This window comes from Corella eumyota, chromosome 2, assembly GCF_963082875.1.
Source record: "Corella eumyota chromosome 2, kaCorEumy4.1, whole genome shotgun sequence".
Lineage (NCBI taxonomy): Eukaryota > Metazoa > Chordata > Ascidiacea > Phlebobranchia > Corellidae > Corella > Corella eumyota.
In genome coordinates, this window is record NC_137491.1 from 13,317,261 (window position 1) to 13,340,640 (window position 23,380).

The 23,380-nt window shown below is 27.4% G+C and overlaps 3 protein-coding genes across 4 annotated transcripts; 1 reads left to right on the forward strand and 2 right to left on the reverse strand.

The window, feature by feature from the left end:
* Positions 1 to 6,081: 6,081 nt before the first annotated feature.
* Positions 6,082 to 7,279, forward strand: LOC145742453 (uncharacterized). Its single transcript, XM_082560230.1, has one exon. The coding sequence runs from the start codon at positions 6,082 to 6,084 to the stop codon at positions 7,099 to 7,101; it is 1,020 nt and encodes a 339-aa protein (XP_082416356.1). The 3' UTR covers positions 7,102 to 7,279.
* Positions 7,280 to 8,572: 1,293 nt separating this feature from the next.
* LOC145742886 (centrosomal protein POC5-like) lies at positions 8,573 to 15,315 on the reverse strand. Its single transcript, XM_082560718.1, has 11 exons — positions 15,140 to 15,315; positions 13,746 to 13,890; positions 13,367 to 13,543; positions 13,107 to 13,288; positions 12,179 to 12,277; positions 11,867 to 12,037; positions 11,554 to 11,733; positions 10,761 to 10,917; positions 10,002 to 10,174; positions 9,693 to 9,857; positions 8,573 to 9,480 (listed from the first exon to the last, which is right to left on the reverse strand). The coding sequence occupies exons 1-11, from the start codon at positions 15,236 to 15,238 to the stop codon at positions 9,349 to 9,351; spliced, it is 1,680 nt and encodes a 559-aa protein (XP_082416844.1). The 5' UTR covers positions 15,239 to 15,315; the 3' UTR covers positions 8,573 to 9,348.
* Positions 15,316 to 15,637: 322 nt separating this feature from the next.
* On the reverse strand, positions 15,638 to 22,899 carry LOC145742157 (rab-like protein 6). Of its 2 annotated transcripts, none has more exons than XM_082559929.1 (13): positions 22,720 to 22,899; positions 21,781 to 21,915; positions 21,056 to 21,279; positions 20,445 to 20,551; positions 19,857 to 19,962; positions 19,466 to 19,569; positions 19,215 to 19,350; positions 18,950 to 19,088; positions 18,107 to 18,272; positions 17,732 to 17,853; positions 17,069 to 17,460; positions 16,753 to 16,918; positions 15,638 to 16,306 (listed from the first exon to the last, which is right to left on the reverse strand). In XM_082559929.1, the coding sequence occupies exons 1-13, from the start codon at positions 22,844 to 22,846 to the stop codon at positions 16,083 to 16,085; spliced, it is 2,148 nt and encodes a 715-aa protein (XP_082416055.1). In that variant the 5' UTR covers positions 22,847 to 22,899; the 3' UTR covers positions 15,638 to 16,082. The 2 variants fall into 2 exon arrangements, with proteins under 2 accessions (XP_082416055.1, XP_082416054.1); XM_082559928.1 differs by having other exon boundaries at positions 18,107 to 18,287.
* Between the last annotated feature and the right edge of the window lie 481 nt (positions 22,900 to 23,380).

The following is a 23,380-nucleotide window of genomic DNA, read 5'->3' on the forward strand; positions in this document are numbered from 1 at the left end:
ATTACTTAAGATTAAGCAAATGAGTTATATATATAAAAGTATTGTACAATAAATACTACGATTCACCTACACTACATTTGATTTTTTTATTTGTATTTGAAGTTTTAGCCACCAATAAACACTGTAATACCAAAATATAAAAATATTCTTTTGTTCTTTTTTTAATAAAAAAGACTATTATTTTAGGAGTTTTCAATTTGTTGCAAGATCACGTCGTCGATATTAATATTAAAATCAACTTTATTTCCAGTGAACTAAAAATATAAAAAATCAAGAAAGTTGTAAATTGCTGTGTTAATTTTGGCATTAGTTTTTATTAAAATTTTCAAACCCTTAAATAAAATGTTTAAAAGTGCTTATATATTTTTATTTTTTTAAAACGCTTTTACCTTGACATACCTATTTTATAATAGAATTAGATTTTGATAATGAATAATAATAAAAAAATTAAAACAAATAAATAAATAAAAAGGCGTGACACTATATAAATTACATGTAATGTAATATCTATAGTAACATTGGCAATATGAGGTAACGCTGTAAACGGTGCTGCCAACACACAACCAGCATCTTATTATTATCAGGCAATTACAACCTATAATATTCCACACTGGCAAATTTAACTCGGGACTTTGTCGGGGTTACTGATGTTACTCTATGTTTAGGTCTTAAAGCTTTCTTTCTTACATCAAGAAAAAATAAATGTAAAAAAAAAAAATTATTTGGCAACCTTGGCACATTTTTTTTATGTGCCAATTTTTGGCACATAAAATGTGCCATTTCAATTGGCACATGTGCCAAACGAACCCGCAAGCCCGTCTCGAATTTTGCTTGTGTGGTTAATTATAAAAAATAGTAATTCCAAATATTTTTAAATCGCACAATACAAAAAAAGGGGATAAAATACCCCCTTTAAAAAGAACAAATTAAAACCAAACCCAATATAAAATAAGTTAACAAAGTTTTTAACACTTTGAAATAAAAATAAAAGTAACCAAAACATTAAAAAATCGTTTAACGCAGGGTAAACGTTCATACCAAACTAAAATACGTTTTATTCATGACGTTAGAAATAAGGGGTTTTAACAACTAACCTATAATGGTGCTACCATTTTTTTCACATATTTTATGAAAAACTACGTACCCAACAACGACATATTTTTAAAAAAGTGAAAAAAATATTAGAAAACACTTTGTACTTTTGTAACATACGCTTTATAAGTGACGTCAGAAATTTTTATAAGTGACATCAGAAAAAAATTGGGGGTTTCGACAACTTAATATCATATGGCGCTCCAAAATTTATTTTACATATTTTGTAAAAAAACAACGTACCCAACCACGACATACTTTTAAAAGAGTAAACAAAATTTTAGAAAGTGGTCAAATACAGGTGTAAACTTCGTATTTTCATATAATACGCTTCATAAGTGACGTCACAAGTTTAGGGTTTTGGCAACTTACCTATCATGTCGCTTCGATTTATTTTACATATTTTGTGTAGACAACGTACTCAACAACAACAGACCTTTAAAAAAGTGAACAAAATATCAAAAAGTGGTCAAATGCATAAATCGACTATATATGAAATGTATATCACATGGATCAAAACGGATATTAAATTAAACAAATAGGTCGCATAATTTAAAACCTTACCCCAACCTTCACCCATTCAGATTACCCATTAACACATCCGACCAATTCAATCGTTTGGTCCATTTTATAATCAGTCGATCCACGCGATCCGACAATATATTTTAAGGTGGATAAGGTTTTCGACTATAGTAGGGTAGATAAAGTTTTACTCTAAAAAAACATTACGGTCTTATCTAAATAGCAGACTGCCTTTGTGAAGCCCAAATTTCTTAATGGCCTGCGACATGCATGCTTATCTTGTTTTTAATTAAATTAATATTTTTTAATTTTAATTGTTTACTAACTTTTTTTTAATTTTTACAAACATATTTTAACTTTATCAAAAATAAAGTTATACGAATTGTGAAAATTGACAAATTCCGCGAACCGATGTAAAAATAATTATTAAAAACTGTTGCAGAGATTTGTTCATGTGTTTTTTATGCTTTAGTCGTAGTATGGTAGTTAAAAAACACAATACTTAATAAATTTAAACAAGTACAATCTAGCAATTTTTTTATTTTCACAGGTCCTAAAGCAAATCTTGGCTACAATTTTTTACCGGTTTTGTGTTTCAGTTTATAGTGATGACGTCCTCTTACACTTATATTCCAAAAGTTCTTAATTATTACTTGTTAAATGAAATTTTTTATGTTAAATTGTAAATAAATTTTTTTTCAATATGCTGTTTTTAAAAGCCGGGCATAGCTATTTAAACCAAAGTCTATAAAGTATAAGGAAACGAAGTTTTTAGAACTTTAATTAGTTAAAGCAATCTCTTTTATTTGGTCAAAGTGTTAATGGAGAACAGTTTTATTAAAATAAAGACTACAAGTTACATTTGCGGTTGTACTTTGGGATTGGGTGCATAAACTGTTTTTTCTTTGCAAAAAAAACGTGTTTGTTTAACGTAGCTTTGAATTTTGTTATAGCTTTGTATAATTTTAATTTATGCATAATGGAAAATTGCCGATGCACTATTTAAAATTAAGCTTTGTCGTACCATTTTTTAATTTAAAATAACAAGATTCAATAACTTTTTCTGAACCATTTTAATTGTAGTTAAAGGGCCGCAGGCACGTCACTTCCCCCTGAATGTTTTAATGCTGTGTTAAGTTCGGAGCAAAATTTTTGACAAAACATATTTTTAAAATTTATAATTTATTTTTTTTTTATTAAAGCTTTTAAATAAAAAATATTATTTTTTATGGCATAGGTCATTAAAGTGATTAAAATTATAACACACAAAAAAAAATATTAAGATAAAAACACTAGATTTGTTAAGAGAATCTAAAATATGTTAATAAAAAAATTCATCAAATTATATAGAAATATTTTAATTGCCAAGTACTTCTTACAGTAAAAGGTATTGTATGTGTCGTTTAATTTAAACAGCAAATAGGCATCAGTACTGTTATTTAAACGAATATTAGGCATTTAATTATGACTATTATAATTACGAAAAGTTTAGATTAGGTTAAAGTAACTTTATGTATAACAAAAATTATCGGCTTGTTTTGTGTTTACTAAAAAAAATATTGTTTGTATACCTTAAATGCTTTTAGTAGTTTAATTTGTTAAAAGATTAAACATAATATATTTAACCATTTATTAAAGATAAATACAATGTAAAGTTTTTATGTTATAGAAATGGTGTAACGAAACAAAATAATATTTTATTTGCAGGAATAAAATTGCTACGATAACAAAATACACGTTGATAAATTAAAAAAAAATTACAAACAACAAATTTCATTCAACAATTTTATTAAATATAACTAAATATTTAAGAATAAATCACAATTTTTTTAAACTAATTAAAGTGTTTTACCTTGTTTTAATTCTGTTTTTTGGTGCTTGCCCTAACGTAATGTTGATTTATAAACAATTTTAGGTCTGTACAATATTTCATTGTTTTTATTAATCCTATGGGAAATGTTTGCTCATTATATTATATATTATATCATATAATGAAAATTTATGCAATACAAAAAGATGGAAAGGAGAAAAAAAATGTAATTAAAGTAATTTAGTCACTAGTGCGTAGAGCAAAGCATGTTTGATATATTTTAAATATTCAGTATAAGCGTTGTTGAAATAAATGTATTTTTGTTAAATGTTTCTTTAAAACTATATGGCATTCTTTTTGCCGCCTGGTAAATTGTAAAAAATATATGAAGTGGGCTGTTGAACTGGTCTTCTGCACGTACTAAAATAACTTCACTACGTAAAGGTACTCAAAAAGATAGTGTCATGTTGTACTGTTATTGTACATTGCCAAAGGAGGTTGAGTAGGTTAGGATTGATTTCAAAGACTTAAATCCGTGTACAAAGCTATATGGAGCGCAGGCATGTGTGTAGTAAAACTGCTGCACGATATTAATCAGAAATATAACAGATATAATAAACTCGCGTAGAACTTGTCCAACGTATTTTTTTAGATTGATATTTGCAAATTGGGTATTATGACGCAACAGCATTAGGATTAAAAAAACAAAAATCATGAACAATTCGCCATAATCAATAAAGCAAGCAAAACATTTTTACTTTAAAACGCGCCAAGAATTACTTTGCGTTCAACCAAAAGTGTATAAAAATTGGTGTGCGACACCCTAATGTTTTTGTTAAAAAGTCTACAAATTTAGAAAAGGTTAATGTGAGTTTAAGTTTTTTGTTGACTTAGAGTCCATTAAAAGTAATCTAAATTTTTCAGATAAGTTTATTAATTTGCAGTTTGTAAAAAATATTTTGAAAAATTCTAATCAAAGGTAAAAATAAATACCCGTTCAATAATTTGTGTTATTATTATTTATGCCATTTATACTTGAATTTAAACTTTATATTTCAATTAATAACTCAACGATAACGTTATACTGTTTATATTGGAATGCAAGTAAGTTATTGCTTTTAAATATAAATGGATCAAATTTTATTTTTTTTAATTACTGACGTTAAGGAACATAAATATTAGATTAACTCTTGGCATTAGTTTAAAACTTCACTAATTAAATTATAACATGAATATTGTAAGAATCACAAACCATAACCGCACGAAATTGGGGATAGCGACAGGGGAATAGCTATTATTATTGATTGTTGATTTAGCGAGTTGGCTTGACTTAGTTCTTTTCAGCAAAAGTGTACCTTAGAATGAGTTTCATTGTCAGTTTACATATATAGTAACAACAGACCGTTTATAGACATAACTTTCAAGATTAGTTTGTTAAAATTTGTTTATTGACTTGGTTTAACAAAAGCGTTAAAATTATATTTATTTAGGTGTTCAGTCTATTTTCCCATATAAATATTGATTTTTTGCGGCCATATTGTATTTTAGAAAGTATTTAATTAATACTTTTTACCAATTATTTATATGGTAATAAGTTGTTCACTACGTATAAATATAATTTGGAATTTACAAAACAAACTACATTCACAGACACAAACTTAGTTCTGGGGTGAAGATTAAATTATTAACCAAAGTTAGGGAGTTCAAAGAAAACTTAAATAAAATAGTATACGTATTTAATTTATAGTATTACTTTTAAATTTATGAACACCAAGACAATTTATTGGACTATTTTGGGACACCATTCCCTTGAGATAATAACATTTAAAACCCTACCCCTTTTGTTAAATTGCTGTCTAATTACATTAGCAAACTTGCAATTACATTATATAGCTTCCTAAAGCCGTACATCAGCATTTAAACAGAAGCTAATTCACGACATGACTAAAAGCAAAGTTAGGTTTTAATTACATGTTAATGTGGTCAAGAATTAGTTACACGGTGTAATTACATAATAACTCATTTAGTTTAATTTAATTGTAATTAGTTGGCGCTATCAATAAACGACAGCATTTTCCATTCTTGTATACAATTTTCCTTAAAAACTGTGTTTTTCTATATATTAATTATAAAGGTTTAAGTTAAAATACTTTTCAGGACACCTAATAACTGTTGTTATTTCAAGTAGCATTTCTAATCAAATAAAAATATTGAAAAAGTCATATTTTAAGACGTTTTTAAAAAAAAAAAATAAGTCTTTTAAAAAAGACTTATATTACATATTGATCGACCGACAATAAATAAATGCAAAATGTAAAAATAACCGATAAAGCTTACAAAAATAAAATATTTAACATAAATTATAGATGCTGTTACTAAATTGTTAATTAAAATAACAACTGTTTTTTTGATAGCTTCGTTATTTAAAATAGGCCAATTTACGTTATTGAAAAACACCCTTAAGCTCTTTTGAAATATAGGATTTAAAATGAGAAAGGAATTTTAAATAGCCATATCCAGTTACTTACACAATTTATACTGGTTCGCCTTTGTCCGCGTTTTGCTTTATTTACAGTATTTTAAAACTACAGTAACAGTAATTTTATTTATTTTTTGTAATTGCAGTTATATGGTTGGTAAATAGTAAACTGTTAAAAATGAATACGACAATTGGATTAAATATGCCAAGCAGCAGCAATGTTAAACAAAATACTTCTACAACCCCATATCAAAGACCGTGGCTTCGTGATGAAATATTTGCAACAAGTTTGACTATTATCTCATTGTATTTGGTCATTGCCTTGTCAATCTTTGAAATCAGAAAAGCACAAAGTAGGTCTTTGCACGAGCCACCTAAAAACAAAAGGGGGTGGAAGAAAAAGGCAGAAGATTTTTGCTCCCAAGGAAGTCTATGTTTAGTTGCCGCAATATTTTCTCTGATTCGTTGTTTATGTGAACAAATCGAACTGCGTTTAGGTCGAACTTCTGATCTAGCCTGCCTCATATACCAGCACCAACTTGTAGAAGTGTTTCATATTTCATTGACATGTTTATATTTACTTTTATGGGTTCGTCAGTTAAAAATGTACAGGCACCAAGCACTACGTCACCTTAGTTCACCTTTACTACGATTTATTAGCATGATGGTCATCGTTGGAATTCTGGGATCATCGATTGCTACAGCAGTGTCCTATTTATATAGCTTTGATCTAATAAGTTCACCAGTGGGCTGCGTATACGACTTGTCGAACTATAGTGCTGCATCTAGTTCTACAATACCCGGTTTGCTGTTGTTCATTATTGCATTTGTGTTTCAGTTTTCACTGCTTGGTCTTTTGGTATATCCTCTTCTGAAACATTACAAAATTCGTTTTTGCTGTAACAACAGAGAGGAGCATCGATCAAACGAAAATGTACGCCGCACTATTGTGCGATTAAGCGTATGTACGACGGTCTGTGTCTTATCTGATTTGGTCTCATCCAACTTACTTATGTTCTTGCATGATGGAATTACACCGATTATGTTCTGGGCTAATATCTACACAGCAAATCTTATTATTAACATCATTACAGTGACGCGATCGTTTGTAGATTGGCAAAAACGTCTATTTCCTTGCTCCAAGCTTCAATATAATGTCCCGCAAGGAACTTCGCAGACTTCAAGCTCGATGTTATAACACTGCTTTAAAACAACTGTGTTGCATTATGACATTTTTTACACGAGTTCCGACGTTTTTTGTTACAAAATTGTACATACGGAGATAGAACAATCTCATTATTTTGTTCCCAGTAAAACTTCGTTGTTTAAAATAATTATTTTTATTTATTATGTAAGTATGATAATTATGAAACACCGGCTCTTTATAATTCATTATTTTTTTTACACTTACATTTAACAATGTCACGTTGAAATTTAAAAACAATGGAATTTTGATTACAGTTTTTTCTAAACGCAAAGTTAAATATCTTTCCCTTTTTTTACTCATATAAAGCTTATTTTGTGGTTGTAATTATTTTTATTATGATGTTGAATAAAAAATTGGTAAAAAAACTTGCTAGCATAGTTTGAACTACGTTAAAATTTACCATTTAATTCCATAAGCGATGTGGGATTTAACGATATAGGTTTTACGATAAAATCAGTAATTTGCTTCTATGCGGCAAATTAAATGTAAATGAACAAGATTTAAGAGCGTAAAATTTTACATAAATAATTTACATTTTAATTACTATATATAGGTAAAAATATTCAACATATCGTTCAGTCAAATCATAAAACCTTAAAATATTAGTTAAACCTAAATCAAACAACCTGTTTATTAAAAGTTACCTTATTAAGCTTGGAATAAAAATTTAAAAAATTTGAACTAAAAAATACTGAACCTATAAATACGTACAATTTTAATAAATTAAAATTATTTACTGTAATTAGAAAACAAAGTGTTTCCAATCAACACTAAAAATCAACTTTATCCAAAACGTAAATAATGTTAAAATTCCCTAAAACTATAAATATAAACAAAATATATCAATTGGTATTAAAAATTACATGTGTTAAAATACATTATATTTTTAAAAAAATTGTAATTTATCTACGATTCCAAAAAATGTTATCGATGTTAAACAATAAAAAATTCCAAAAAATTTGTGTTTGATATTTTTAATATATGCGGTAATACAATTTTTTTAAAATCAAAAATTAATTAAATGTCTAACCTTTAATAATTCATGAGATAATGCAATAGGAATCGACCTCATTACCTTACAAACAAACAACAATAAGACAAATCACGTGATATAATGACATCTTAAAATCCTATTACGTTTGTCGTCACTAAAATAAAATTACGTTAGGAACAAAAAATACTGTCGACCAGATTTTAATGTTGTAAAAAAAGGGTTAATTTATGAAAAAAACATTAACCATCGAAATGGTAAGGTACAAAATGATTACTACACTGTAAAAAAGACTAAATCTTTTTTAAATAAAAAATTGACCCTTTCTTAAATTTTATAAAAACATTTAACACATTTTTATGTTCAAAAATATAAGAATCAATTTATTAGAATTTACTAGCAACCTTGAAAAAAGTTTAAGTAAATTTATTGTAGTCTTGTGTGTTTTAAACATATTTGTATACTGACAGTTCATTACAAAAATATTTTATAATAAATTTGTTTTTACTTTATTAAGTTTGTTTTATTAAAATCGATACGTGTTTATTCATTTTTGAAATGAATTTTGACATTTTTCAGCGGACTAAAAGAAATTCTAAATATAAGTGACAGTTACTCACAATAGATATAAACCATTTTTTTAATTAAACATGTTTACAATACTACTTTCAATCAAATCGCTTTGAACAACGTAGCTTAAAACTAAATCATTTTTTTAAAATATAAATGGCAATATTTTTCTAATAATAAATTACAACAAATTTTATGTTACGTAATTATCAAGTCTCCTGTGTTTTTTATGTCATTTAATTGCCGAGCTAAAGCAAAAAATGGTTTCCGGTTTAAAATTAGGATTTTTTACCCACGAATGTCATTCCGCCTTTCTTTAATTTCATTTTCAGGTGTAAATAATTAAATTTTTTGTCGTTCTACACCATTTCAGATCTGGCGCTTTCACAAAAATTGATTTTAATTTGACAAAATATTGCATAAAAACCAAGCTTTTAACAACGATGCTGTTTTACCATAGAATAACAAATTTCAATAAAATTTTAAAATTTATTTTATAAAAACCTTATCTAAAAACTAACTTTTTGGTTAATGTGTGACATAGCTAAAGCAAACTCGTGGTATTAACTAAATAACAAAAAAGTACAAATATTACGAACTACATATGGTTTGTGTATAAAATATAATAATTATGTTTTTAATAAAAAAAATTTTTGAGAACTATTAATTATTTTTAATCAGTGATAAACTGGGGAGGGGTTGTGACGTAATTTACTGCTCGTCGTTTTTGAATCACGTGATCTTATTAGCTGAGTTGGAGTATTTGGATATTTTCCCACGTGACTAAGAGGCTGTTGAGTGCAAGAATTCTACAAAAAAAATTTTGACACAAAAATATTTCTGACGGTAAAAATCACAAAGAATTACGCTGCTATATTCTTCCTAAATTATTAACAATTTTTTTCTGCAAAAGTCTTCTATTTTTAACAATAAAATTAAATTATTGTAAATGCCGTAAAAAAAGGCACATAAAACTAGACTATTTATGAATTTAAAAATAATTTTATTTTTAATTACGTACCTCGATATTTGGATGATGACGTTTTACAAGAACGGTTGTAGATCCAAAAGCTGGACTTCGTGATCTAGAGCGCCCACACGCGAATACTTTATTTTGAGTGGGTCCTGATTTCGTTGCAGGTGCCTTAGATATTGTTTGTTTTTTCACCAATGTTGCACTGTTAATCTATACAATGCAAAACAAAATATTAACAACTTTTACCACAGTACATAAATGCAAGACGAATGTAGGGTGTGAAATAATAAAAACAAAAAATTGTTTTTCCAAAATATTCAGTTACCAATAAAGAAATAAAAAAAAAACAATTACCTTTTTGTTAGAATAAGCAAAATCTGGCCTTGTCACTTGATTAATTTTTAGAGCACTTGGCAGAAAAGGAGGATTAAGCGGAAGAGAAAGAGGAGAATTGTTGCTCTTATCTGCAAAGATTTCACAAGAAGGCTGTTTTAAGGTTCCGTCCACTGAGGCCATATCTTGCTTGTCTAATAAAATAAAAAAAATAACTTTAAATTACTGACCTTCAATCCACCTGAAACCCGTTATCTAAACCCCTTACACAATAAAAGAGTTTAAATATAAAAAGTTCAGATGTTAGAAATCCAGTTTTAAGGGGTTCAGATGAAAGAGTTCAAAAAAGGGATTCAAATGTAAAGGGGTTTAAATAAAAGAGTTTAATTAAAAGGGGTTTAATTAGAAGGAGTTCAAATGTAAGGGAAGTTAAATGTAAAAAAAAAAATTATATATATTTAATATGTTTACCAAAGACGTGACCTTAAAAAAAAAAAAAAAAATATGGTGCGCGTTACATATGCGTACTAGCGTACATATACATTAGCATGATAATCAAATACATGCTACAAAAACAAATTTTAAGCTAATAACTTCTTGTTATATACACATACAACATTTAACAATCCCCTTTTTTTATGGGACAAAACATTTAATTTTGCGGGTGACCGAACCAAAGCGCTCATTTGGTGCACTGTGTTTGTGTAAATTGTTTAACGTTTAAAACTAACCAAATGAAGTCGTGAATGTACTAAGTTTTTATTAAATTATAAAGACTACCTTGATCTGTTTCGTTTTTGGTAAACATACTCATAGCTTCAAGGTTGAGAGCGCAAACCCCACGCATAAAAGCCTTTTTCATTGTATCCTCGTTTTTGTCACGTTCTTGGTGCAAACGTTCAACTTCTTGTCGCGATTCTTCCAGGGCATCGTTAATCTAAAATATAAATCAATAAATTGTGTACTAGGGATGGGCTGAAATCCAAATTACTCGGATTTGACGAGCCCGAGTATTTTATCGCGATACTCGGCCGAGTACTCGGTTATGACGTCATTTAAACGTATATAACTGTTCACTAGACTCTTTTCCGCATAATTTTAAAACTGCAAAATTTGCGAAAAAACACATATTTATGAATTATAAAGTGTTTAACGTTGGCAAAATTACTTACCGCTGATAGCAATAACATTTTACGTCCAAATGAAAATGTAAAAGTCTCGAATTTATTATGCGTGAAACTTTACTATGTAAAAAGTGTATTTATTGCGCTATCGTTGCTTAAATATTGTGATATAATTAAGAGTAGATTATAATTTAAAAAAAAAAAAAAAATAATTCGAGTTTTTTATTATGTTTAGTAAATCGTATACGATTTTAAATGACAAACTATTACTCTGCGTCCGAGTACTAAAAAATGCTCGACGAGCACGAGTATTGAAATATTTCTAATACTCCGTCCGAGTACTCGGATTCCATTGACCCATCCCTATTGTGTATCAAGCCAAAAAATGGACAATTAGATCAAAAATGACAACGAATGCCCATAAACATAAAGTTAATTTAAAATTTTACCACAGAAAGTTGTTTTTCATGATCTTCAGTGAGTTGTTTGCAAACTTCTTGTGCTTTTTGTTGACATGCTTTTTCAACTTTAACTTTCCAATTGTTTTCAACAACTGATCTCCAGGCTTGCCATGTTTGAAGTGATAGTTGACGTTCTCGGACTTTTTTTGCTAATTTTGTTGTGAAATTCTTTATAACAAGGTAATTTGTTTAAAATTACTATCATTTAAATTTTTAATTTTCACTTTATTTATATTATTAACAAATAAAGTTTAACAGAAATATTACTTGTTTGAAAAAACTTACAAATTGAGTTAATTACCTGTCTTTTCTCATCTACCAATCTTAGTTTCCAATAAGTTAAAACTTTCAGCATTTCTTGTTTTTCTTTATAAGTGTGTACAGCTTGAGTCAGATTAGATATTACTGAATCCTTGCGTTTTAACGAATTCTCATAAGTATTTAACAACTCCTTTAAATTTTCTATTTCCTCCTTGTGATATTAAAGAATGAAGTAAAATTATGGTAAATTAATATTATGTAATAGGCCTATTAAAAAAATTTATACTATATAGCTTACTCAAAAATTTTTAAAGAAACAACTACAAAAAAAAGTTAAGCCCTTATTACATACCTGGAGTTTATTTATTTCGAATTTGTGATCCTGTTGTTCTTTGAAAAGTTGTCTTCTAAAATCTTCTTGAATTACTCTTTTTATTTGATTAACTTCAGCCTTAAATTAGACAAGTGTTTTTAATTCTTAAAAGAAAATACTATCTTTATTCCTGTCAAGTTTCTTGGAACAGTCACAGTCGGTTGTGTCTAAAAAGTTGATGACAAAAACAAAAAAACGCTTGGCCAATCAATGTGATTTTGTTTTGTAAGAATTTTATTTCGGTAATGGTTTATTTAGTAAAAGTTTATTTTAGTTAATTTCCACTTATTGATTACTATACAAATCTTACCATCACTTAAAAAGTAGATTAAAAAAACAATCAGACTGTTAAATCGTAAGCTAGTGAGCGTATACGCGATTTTGTTAAGTTAGGTAGACTAAGAAGCAAACCTAAGCAATAAATAAACTTAAGTATGACATTCAATTAATTTTTTGTCATGTCAGTACACCGACCAATTTAAAAAAACGTAGACAACTTTTAAACTGACGAATAAAAAAGGTTAAATCACCCAAGTTTTACTCAAGATATAGGCGGACCCCTAATAAAACGGCTAACAAATTTGTAAACCTCAATAACTTTACCTATTCTTGCTTTCGTGTATTTTGATTGTGACGTCATAATTTATTAGAGGAACCACAGAACCCGTTTTTATTGTTACAAAGTTTCAAATTAAGTTTGCAGACTAACTACAACACCTACTTTAATTTAAAAATAGGTTGTTTCTTTTATTACATTGGTCACATTTTTACATACACCTAACTAAGAGTGCTTAAAAAGACACTGTATTGATGTATTCGATCCATTTATTCTTTTAATTCTTTAATATTTTTTTTGTACTGCCTAACTACACAGTAATGTAGTAATAATAAAATTTTGTATATTTACCATAATCATGTTATTGCTTGTCGTATTTGACTTGTGCAACAATGCCAGCATTTTCATTAAATCTAAATCTAAGTCGGCCATGTCACTTATATCCTGGGTAGTTGTTGGGTTAGACTTTAAAGTTGACTGTCTATAAGTTTGCATTGTTGATGTAAATTGTGGATTTGTTTGATCATATAAACCTGAACATACCAGCCATAAAAATTACAAAATCAAATTTGCTATATATAACTTTAAAAAAAAAATTATTTAAAATAAACCTGTAGTAGGTAAAGGATTTTCCCTAAAAGTTTTTCTATCTGAAGTTATTTCATCACTCCCCATGGCACTGTCTCTTCCATCTAATTCTTCGCTATATTGATGATTAATATGCTTATCATTCGATGACACAACCGATTCAAGATGGCCGATTTTAGCAGTTGAACTATTCGTCCCATCTAAACATTATTTATTTCACCAGAATAACATTTGACTACATTCACTTAAAAAGTTTTAATAGCATTATTAAGAATAGTTTTCATAAAAACACACAGTTAATTTTTAACAGCTCTCACAATTTAAAAAGCTTGGTCTTGGATATTGGTTTTGCAGTAACAAAAATTATCATAATTAAAATTTTTTAAAGTTGAAATACCTTACCTTCATAATAATCAACATTGGTAAGTGGAAGATTATCAGGATCTTGCAATTGAAGTTGAGGTAAGTTAACATCATTTTTATTTACTACTTGGGGGTCCCATTTTGGTGCCACTACTGCATACTTCAACAACTCGTTATACTCTTCCTGGAAACAAATTAGTAAGTACATAGTAGTGCATACTGCCTAAGTTAAATATATAACTATATTTTATGCAAGAGAAACGGTCTTGACTTTCTATAATAGATATGACTTGACAGCTTGGTGGAATTATGATGTGTAGAACAAAATTTGTTTTTGCGTAGTTAAACTGGTAATTTAAGCAAACTCTTGAGTAAGGTAAGAATAAAGCCCATAGATTATATAGAATACTTATTAGTTTTATGTGTGTTTTTTTGCAAAAATGTGTTAACTATTTATTTTGTAAAACTAAAAAAATGTTAATTTGCATATATATATATATCCCTATACATTTTTTTGCAAAAATGTTATTTTGCACTTAAATGCTTTTAGTGTAATAAAGTAAAAGCGTTTTAATGTAATGTATATCTTTGAAATAGTGCCGTTTTTATTAACCGTATTTTGAAACAAATTAAAAACAGATGATTGTCTATTTTGAAACAAATTAACAACAAATGATGATTTTGAAACAAATTAACAACAAATGAATGGTGCACTCAAGTGCTTTTAGTGCAATAAAGTAAAAGCAATTTAATGTAATGTATATCTTTGAAATTGTGCTGTTTTAATTAACTATATTTTGAAACAAATTAACAACAAATAATGGTCTGAAATATGTTGGTAATTTGTTAATTTATACTTTTTTAAGTCGAAGTTTGAAATTTATAAAAAACTTATAGAAATTTTATTTACAGCATGTGAATGTGTTGTAGTGTTAGTAAGTGTCCAGTCTGGAAAGTAGGGCAGTTTTCGACGAGATCTCGTGCGTGTAAGCGTAAAAAATGGCGTGACAGCGCGTGCACGCGTACTACGATTTTCAGTCTACGCGTGATTTATGTTGACGTGGTTTACTTAAATCTGGCTTAAATATACAAGGCGTCAGCAATGCGCGTGCACAATTTTTTTTTTAAACCAGGCGTGCAAAACATTGATTTCGGGCGTGCATTTTTTTCACTGAAAAATTCTCGTGCGTGCACGCTGCCCTACTTTCCAGACTGGGTGAGTGTTCTTTTCTAAAAAGTCATTTTTCTGCTGTAAGAATAGAACAAGATTTAGGCTAGAAAATGTCTCACTTAACTGCAGAGAATTTTATCTGTCTGTCTGTCTGTGGGCAAGTGGGATAAGTTTATTTGCTTACCTTGAGTAAAAAAACTAGGCTTAGTTAAATAAATCAAGCGTTTTTATGTAAAAAATAAACAATAAATCTGCAAAACACCTGCATTCCAGATGAAACAGAACTTCCCCTTGAAGTATCGTAATTAAACAAAACTGCGTTGTCTTCGCTACTAGTTGTACTTTCGCTTACATTTGCCATAATACTTTAACTTTGTAGTAAAAATGTAATAAAAAATTTAAAACATACGAAAGTTTTACACAAACATTTATACAGACTTCAGATTACAACTGAATTAAAATCGTTGAATTTTGTAAAATCCAAACATTCGTTGAAAGTTACACTAATTTGATTGGCTTATCGCGTCTTGGTTGAATGATTCTTATTAATTACCTTTACCTATCCTTAAATTGTATATAAATTAAAAAAAAACATTAAAAAATTTAATATTTTTAGTTATATTATTAAATTATAAAATAAAATATTAAACAACGGATTAGTAATTTATTAAATAATAGTAGAATTTAATTAAAAACCATTCGACCTAAAACTTCATGCCCTAAAACGCCATTTTACGGATACCCTAGAAAATGCCGTTTATTTACTAAAAATGTCGCTTTTAAAATTTTAATGTTCGGACGAACGTCAATTTTATTATACTACAAATGTCTTTTTGTATAAGTTTTGTAAAAAAAATATTCTCACCAAGGTTTACAAGACTTGGTTTAAATAAACTGAATGTACCGTTCTACAAATGTAATTGCACATGGGTTAAATGTCACAAGGGTGTTTTAAAGAGCTAATACAACCAAAGTCAAGCATAAATTATATAATCTTTTTCATCAAATAAACGGGTTTAAAAAAGTGATATTGAAGCACTCCATATTATGCAAAAAAACACAACTTTTAAATTGAAGTAACAAGGTAGGCCTATATATAATAAATTGGAAGTTATATTACAGAAGTATAATAATTGAGTCGTTTTTGTATTATTTAAAAAAAAAATTTGCTACTGTGTTAAAATTAAAAAAGTTAATTGAATGTTTTATAATGATTCATAACTTTCCCCACCACCTAAAAATGCCTCTAAATCCTTATCAACAGATTTGAAACTTTGCTTATCAGAACTTTTCTTTTTTTTACTTCGCTCTCCTGATTTAGATGATGTAGTTTCTCCTTCAGTTTTAGTTTTTTTCTTCTTTTTATGCTTGTGTTTTTTAGTTTTTGGACCCTCTTTGTTTAGTTCTTGAGATTTAGTTTGCAATTTTACTAAAATAACAATAATAATATCTTTTTCTTTTACATTTATTTTTAATATTGATATGAAAGATTTTACAGAAAAAAATTTTATGGCCTCAACGTTAAGTAATATGTTTAATTTTTTGTCTTGTTGTTTATTCATTAATATGCAAGTCATTTTTGTTATAGTTGACCATCCACAGTGGGTATGTTTAATTCACAAAGTGAAGCTAAGTGTCCCTGCTTTTGCATTTACTCAAAAGTAAAATATGGTTTGTAATAAAATTACTCTTTAATATTGTAATAAAAAATTGTTTATCGACTTTAAATAAATTTTAAATATTTGATTGCATAAAAAAATTAGTGTTTAATTTAATTTTAATGTGCTTCCGTGAAACAAAAATTATTATTTTAAAACCTGTACATTAAATGAAGCACAAATAAAAAAATAACCTATGTCAACTCTTAAAACTAACCATTTGTAGTAACTGGAGATGAAATATTTTCAAGAAAATCAAAATCACTTGATTGTAATTGCAAGATCGGAGTTTTAGGTTTATCCTCATTATTTTCCACTTTTATTTCAACCACGGAATCAGGGTTTTCTTCACTGGAAGGTATGTCCTCAATAAAATTTGAAACCTGAAAAATTGAGTTAAAATGAAAAATTGAGTTAAAATAATATACTTTTATCATTTTTTGTAAACTTGAATATTGCAATAAATACAATTTAAAAATAATAACAGATATTATAACAACATATCCATAAACAAAGCATATTAATTTATTTACCAAAGCAGGTGCATAGTTTTCATTTTCATCACTTGAAAGTTGTGCATTGCTTTTATGAGAGTTTATATCATTTTTTTCAGAATAACCTTGTTGCTCACTTTTATTTGTGGAATTAGAGTAAATATTTAAAACTCCATTTTCCGGAACTGTTGATGATATACTCTCTTTATCTGCAGTAATAATATTAGGTATGCTACTACCACTACTTTCATTATCACTTTCTATTACTAATTGCTTTAGTTGAGCATCTTCTAGTTGTGGCCCATCACTTAGTCTTGATGTTGGCTTTGTCCTGGAGGTAATTGGGGTTTTGGGTTTAATTTTACTGGTTTGTGTTGTTGATGTGTATTCTTCATCACTATCTGAGTAAGTGTACTTGTTGTGGGGTGGTTCTGAAACAGATTATATTGGTAATTGTGTAAAAATATTTCTTATAAATTATTATTTTTATAGCGAAAATTAAAACAACCAAATTTTGTATCAAAAATGTGTCTGCATACAAAAAGTTTTGTTCAAAATTTTCCTTAAATGATGCCATGTTTATATCAGTCTTTTTATTTTAAATGGTTTATTACATTTCGTTTTAATTTTTCATGTCTTTTATTAAACAATACATATAGCACACAATAATATTAAATGATAAAATTTAATATACTTTTTTACCCTTGTTACTAATAGCTTGAAAATTGTCATCAGAGTCGAGTTCCTCCTGATAACCTGACACCATCGGATTAACATTATCTTCATCACTACTTGATTCTGATTCCATTTTTATTGGTTGCTCGCTGTAATTAATAAAACTTAAAGCATAATTTAAGCTTTTACAATTTTAATACCAAAGCAATTGCCATACAAAATTATTAAAAAAATATTTTCCTACTTCAATGGATTTTACTAGATTTAGAACAATTTGATTTTTAAAATACAATAATCAAAATAAATTTGAAAATTGAAAATTTAATAACTTTCCAATTAAAAAACAACAATTTAAAAATTTTATTTAGCATGTGACACTATTATTTTTTAAACGTTAGTTACATTTTAGGAACAGTAGAAATTTCATCAAGAAATTGGTCGGCATTACCGCCATCTGGTACAAATTCATCAATATTTTTGACCACTGTTGTATCCGGTTTGTCTAGGTGGGTTGTTGCTGGTTGTATGTTGGTTAATATGGCTGGTTCAACTGATTTCGACAATGGTTCTAATTGAGATTTACCTTATTAAAATTTAAAACATACAGTAAACAACATGCAAAATTTTACTTCAAAGTTATTTTATACTTTTGTTTAACATTTTAAGTAAAAAAACAAAAATAATTATAAACTATAAATATTTTACATTATTTAAAAAAAATCAATAGACATATACAACAACAAAACAATCTAATTTATAATAGCCATCTATATATATATAATAAGCTTAGTAGACAATAAACATATAGGCTATATACATGAGGTAAAACTTAGGGCCTTCGATACATAAAATGCTGTTAGTAGTGTTAAGGCAATGGGTTATTGAGAAAATATCACAACAAGCAATTTAATGGTACCCCGACTGCATGTCATTTTATTCGAAAGTGTAGTGCAAAAAGTAGAATGTACTGGAAATAAAGGAATGGAAAAATAAAGAATTAAAAATAAAGAAACAAGAAATTGAAGGAACCAGAATTTTAGAAACGAAAAATGTAGAAAACGGAAAATGAAGAAATGGAAATTAAAGGAAAGAAAAAAAAATGAGGAATAATCTTAAAAAAAAATATAACGCAGAAATTGCATTGACAGTTTTTTTGGGGATGCTGTTATTTCAAAAAAAACTAAATAGGATAAATAATTAACTAGTGTTTATAAGTAAAAGAAAACAAATATGAAATAACGGTACCTCTAAAGAACCTTGACATAAAACCACTTTTTTCAGGTTTGTTGGTAGGTGGCAAGATGTTAGGCTCATCTGCAGTTTGTGCAGCAGGTGTTTTTGAATTATTCGAAGAAGTTTTGGTTGTGGTGGTAAGTGATGTGTCCTTGAAAAAATAAAAAAATAAATTTAAAAAGTTTTTTCTTTATCTATTTTATATAATTATTTAATTTTTACACCTTTTTATCGTTAAATTGTACATAACAAAAATTAATAATAAAGATATATATACCTTATTTATGTTGGTTGGTGCAGTAACAGGCAAGTTGGAAGTTTTAGTTGTCGCAACAGGTTCATTTTTATTTTCATGTGCAGGTGTAGTAGTAGTTTTTTTCCCTGACTTTTTATCCAGCAACATTTGCTCAAAACTAAAAAAATCATATTAACCTAATTATCTAAGCGTAAACTCTAGGCTATAATGTTTACCTAAAAATAATTATCGTATTATTTATATCATATTAATATGTATAATTTAAAGCTAACTTGGTAAAACTTTGAGCTTCAGAGTCAGGCTCAAAACGCAATTCCTCTAAACAACTTTCCACATCAAGGTAATTTACTTCAAGTTGTTTCAATAAACTTTCGCGCTGTCGTTAAATTATAAACAAAACAAAAACTTTATTTATGCAAACTTTGGGATAAAGTTCAAAACACAAAGCATATTTCAAAATGCCTAACAAACAAAAATTTACAACCTACTTAGCTTTATTAATGTTTTTTTAAAAAAAGTAATATGTTGGAAAATGTCAGGCGGGGTTGCATCTATAAACTTTGGAGAAAAGGGGGGTAATTTTATAGTACACACCCAAACTACATTGTAATTAACAAAAGTTATTAATATATCAATTTGTTATTAAGAAAAGGATTAACTCACCTGTAATAAAAGATAGGGTAAGTTAAAAAATTTGTGAATAAACTTAAGTCCAAATCCATTTTTCATTGAAGATTCTAAGCACATAACCCCAGCTGAACCTGGAGGTCTAACAAAATGTTTACAAAAAGATTTATTTAAAAAAATTAGCACAACCAACAACATAATGTTAATTAGATATGTAAAAATTAAATATAATAAATAAGAAAATAAAACACTTAAATGTTATAAAAACCATAAAACATTAAATAGGTTAATTAAAAACTTTAAATCACTAGAACTATTAATTCTAAAAATAAGTTTTTTTCTAAAATCAATAACCTAAATCATAGTCTAAGAGAGGTTTTAAATAAATCAATACCTAATTAAAAAAAATTGATTTTATTTTTTTAATAAAATCAGTAATGTTTAAAATAGCGAATAAATGTACAGTATAAATAAGCCACTTTATATACATTTAAATAAAATTTAAGTAGGCCAAGCGAATAAAATTTATTCCATATAAGCTTACAAAATTACAAAAACTTTTGTTACAATAATGTACAGAATCATTTTTAAAAATCACATAAAATTCACATTTTATCAACCTACCTATCCACACCTTCAGCTAATGCTTGGACTTCATCAAGTTTAACAACTCGATGACTACCCATGTCACGATGGTTGGCTAGAATTAATACAGGAAGATGACTAGGCACCTTAAATTAACAGAACACAAAAATATATTTAAATAACCCTATTTAGTTAAAGTCTTATTAAAACGGTGTTGCAGGTAAAAATGTTTAATTGAATAAAAACTTAAAATTTGGTAAATATAAACTATAGACAGTGAGCAACAAAATTAAACCTAAAAGTAAATATTTAAGAAATTTTTAAAAATTATTTGTATACATAGGCTATAATTGTTACATAAAAAAAACCTCTATATTTAAGGGTAATATAATTTTGAAAAAGGTTAAAAAACCAACAGCCAAAGCATACAGATACTTTATTCCCTTCCCAGTCTTAAGTTGTTGTAGGTAGTTTAAAATTTTGTTAAATAAGTGACTTATATATATTTAAATTGCTACTTAACCTTGGGCTCCCCAGGAGTTAACCATTAGCTATAAGCAGTGGGGCTCGAACCTCTGCCCTCATGTCACATTAAGAATTCTAATCCTATAAAAAATCCTATATATTTAAGAACTATATACTAAAGTTACCCTTGGTAGTTCTTTCTCGACGTACTGAAAAGTCCACTTCTTAGTTATATCAAACATGATAATAACAGCATGAGCACTTTTATAAACATCCAAAAAGCTAGCATCCAACTTTTGCTCTTCATCATCTTCTTTTTGATGCACCAACTTTAAATCATCTTCTGATTTCTTTTTCTTTCCTTTATCCACAACATCCCACACATCCACTTTGACAATGTCATCAGTTGCTGTATTAAAATTTTGTAAAATAAATAAACAACATTAGTTTTAATAAATATTATATATATATTCAATGATAATAACAAATATTATCATTGAAGTTTTTTAACTAAAACATTAAACGAAGAGGTTTGGAAAAGATTAAAAATTATTTAAAAAGTAATGTGAATAGGCTAAATAATATATTGTTAAAATAAACCAATTTAGAACAACTTAAAAAATTGATTTAGAATAACAAAATCATTTAATTGGATTCACGCAATTCTTACATAAAAATCTAAAGATTGTATCATTTGAAGTAGTTTCAGCAAAAAAAAGACACAAAAAAATTAAAATGGCCATAACGTAAAAAATTTATTAAAATAAATTTGATATATTATATATATTATATAGGCCTATACTAAAAATTGTACAAAACTGATAGGATATTATTCGGATGAGCATTTTTTTAAATAAAAGTTTCAATTTCTGGGCTACTAATTTCATATTAAACATCCAAAATAGCCAACCTTTGTAGTTCCAGTGAATAGAAGTAGCTTGTATTTCAGGAGTTGGAACATATTCTTCAAGAAATTTATGTCCTTGTAAACGATGCCATAAACAAGTTTTTCCCACATTTCTATCCCCCCTTAACAGTATTTTTACTAAAACAAAATAAATAAAAACACATTGTTATCTTTTTTTAAATTCGAAAAATTTTAAAATTAATATAAGAAATTAATTTTATCACCATGTTTTTTCTGTAAAGAGTCATTAAATTCCCTGATTACTAACCATCAATACCGCAGAACTTAAATTACCAAAACTATAGCTTAAAAAAATCATATAAACCTCTTAAAATTGATTGTAGCCGAAGACAAATTAAATTACAATAGACAGGCTAACGATCAAGCATTAAAACTTTTGGTTTTGTAACTAAGCTGTGTGCAATGTGTACAATATAGACTATTATTTACAGAGACATCGAATTTAAAAAATAAAGGAACGAAAAAAAAGATCTGAAAAAAAAGAAAAAGAAAGTAAAATAAAGTAACAGAAATTAAAGAAAAGCAAAGAAATATGCTAATTCTTAAAATAAATCACAAAATCGCATGACTTTTTTGTATTTAGGTCTATAATATTTTAGAAAAAGAAAGGCATTTCCAAGAAAAGTGATATGGTGAGCTGGGATTCATTAAAAGTGCCCTATTGTGAGTATTTAGTTTCGATCATTTGAGAATATCCTTAAAACAAGCAGTAACTGCTTTTTGTTTTTTTTAATATTTCGCTATTTTCTAATTTTTGTTTTCTTGTTTTTAAAGCCCATTTTGTACACATTGCACATGCTGCAAACAGCCTATTGAACAGGTATTAAGTATTAAGTTAGCTATTTAACATCAGAATATATATCCCAAAAAAATGTTAAACATAATTCTACCAAATTAACAAACAAGCAGAGTAGTACTAACAGTTGTATTGAACTCCTTTGGCAAACTTTTTCTGAAGATCGGATCTCATGGTATGCAAACCGGGTGGTGGGCCACCTTTTTCGTAGTTTTCATCATTTTTAACCCATTTTTTTAGGGAAGTAAACATATTTAATTACCTGTGTACTTAAATAATATTTTTCAACAGTTAATATCTGAATATACATAAATCTAAAAAGTAAAAACGGAAGAAAAATCACTTTGTCAATTATAACACAACAGCAGATTTGGCTTAACTCATTGGTATAAAAAAAAAATGTGCAAACTAACGAACAAACAATACTCATCTGCCCATTTTTATTTTACGTAAAAATACCATGTAAATTGTTTTACCCAGGAAAAAAACGTAAACCATGTGACTGAAAGCGACATTAAAAAATTTATTTAAACAAAATAACTCAATATACACAAACTGACAAGCGACTCTTTTAAAATATTTTATATTCTGTTATCATGATGGATATGTTATTATTTACTTTATTAAAAAGTTTAAGTTAACATACGAACTAAAAAAAATATAACAGCAAATGAAAATGAAAGAACTTGAAAATAAAGAAAAATGAAAATGAAGGAACATAATAGTCAGTTTTAATTTCCGTATTGTTTAATATATTCCCCCAATATATATATTTTATTTAGTGTA

Bases quoted from the DNA above. Each gene is read 5' to 3' on its own strand.
- LOC145742157 (XM_082559928.1), bottom strand. From the start codon at position 22,846: ATGTTTACTTCCCTAAAAAAATGGGTTAAAAATGATGAAAACTACGAA. The intron at 19,963-20,444 runs GTAGGTTGATAA...ACATTTTGTTAG, and splicing joins TTAGCTGAAGGTGTGGATAG to ACCTCCAGGTTCAGCTGGGG. The intron at 19,089-19,214 runs GTATATATATCT...TATTTTTTCAAG, and splicing joins CACCAACCAACATAAATAAG to GACACATCACTTACCACCAC.
- LOC145742453 (XM_082560230.1), top strand. From the start codon at position 6,082: ATGAATACGACAATTGGATTAAATATGCCAAGCAGCAGCAATGTTAAA.
- LOC145742886 (XM_082560718.1), bottom strand. From the start codon at position 15,238: ATGGCAAATGTAAGCGAAAGTACAACTAGTAGCGAAGACAACGCAGTT. The intron at 13,289-13,366 runs GTTTATTTTAAA...TGGTATGTTCAG, and splicing joins AAATCCTTTACCTACTACAG to GTTTATATGATCAAACAAAT. The intron at 9,481-9,692 runs GTACGTAATTAA...TTTTTTTTGTAG, and splicing joins GTCATCATCCAAATATCGAG to AATTCTTGCACTCAACAGCC.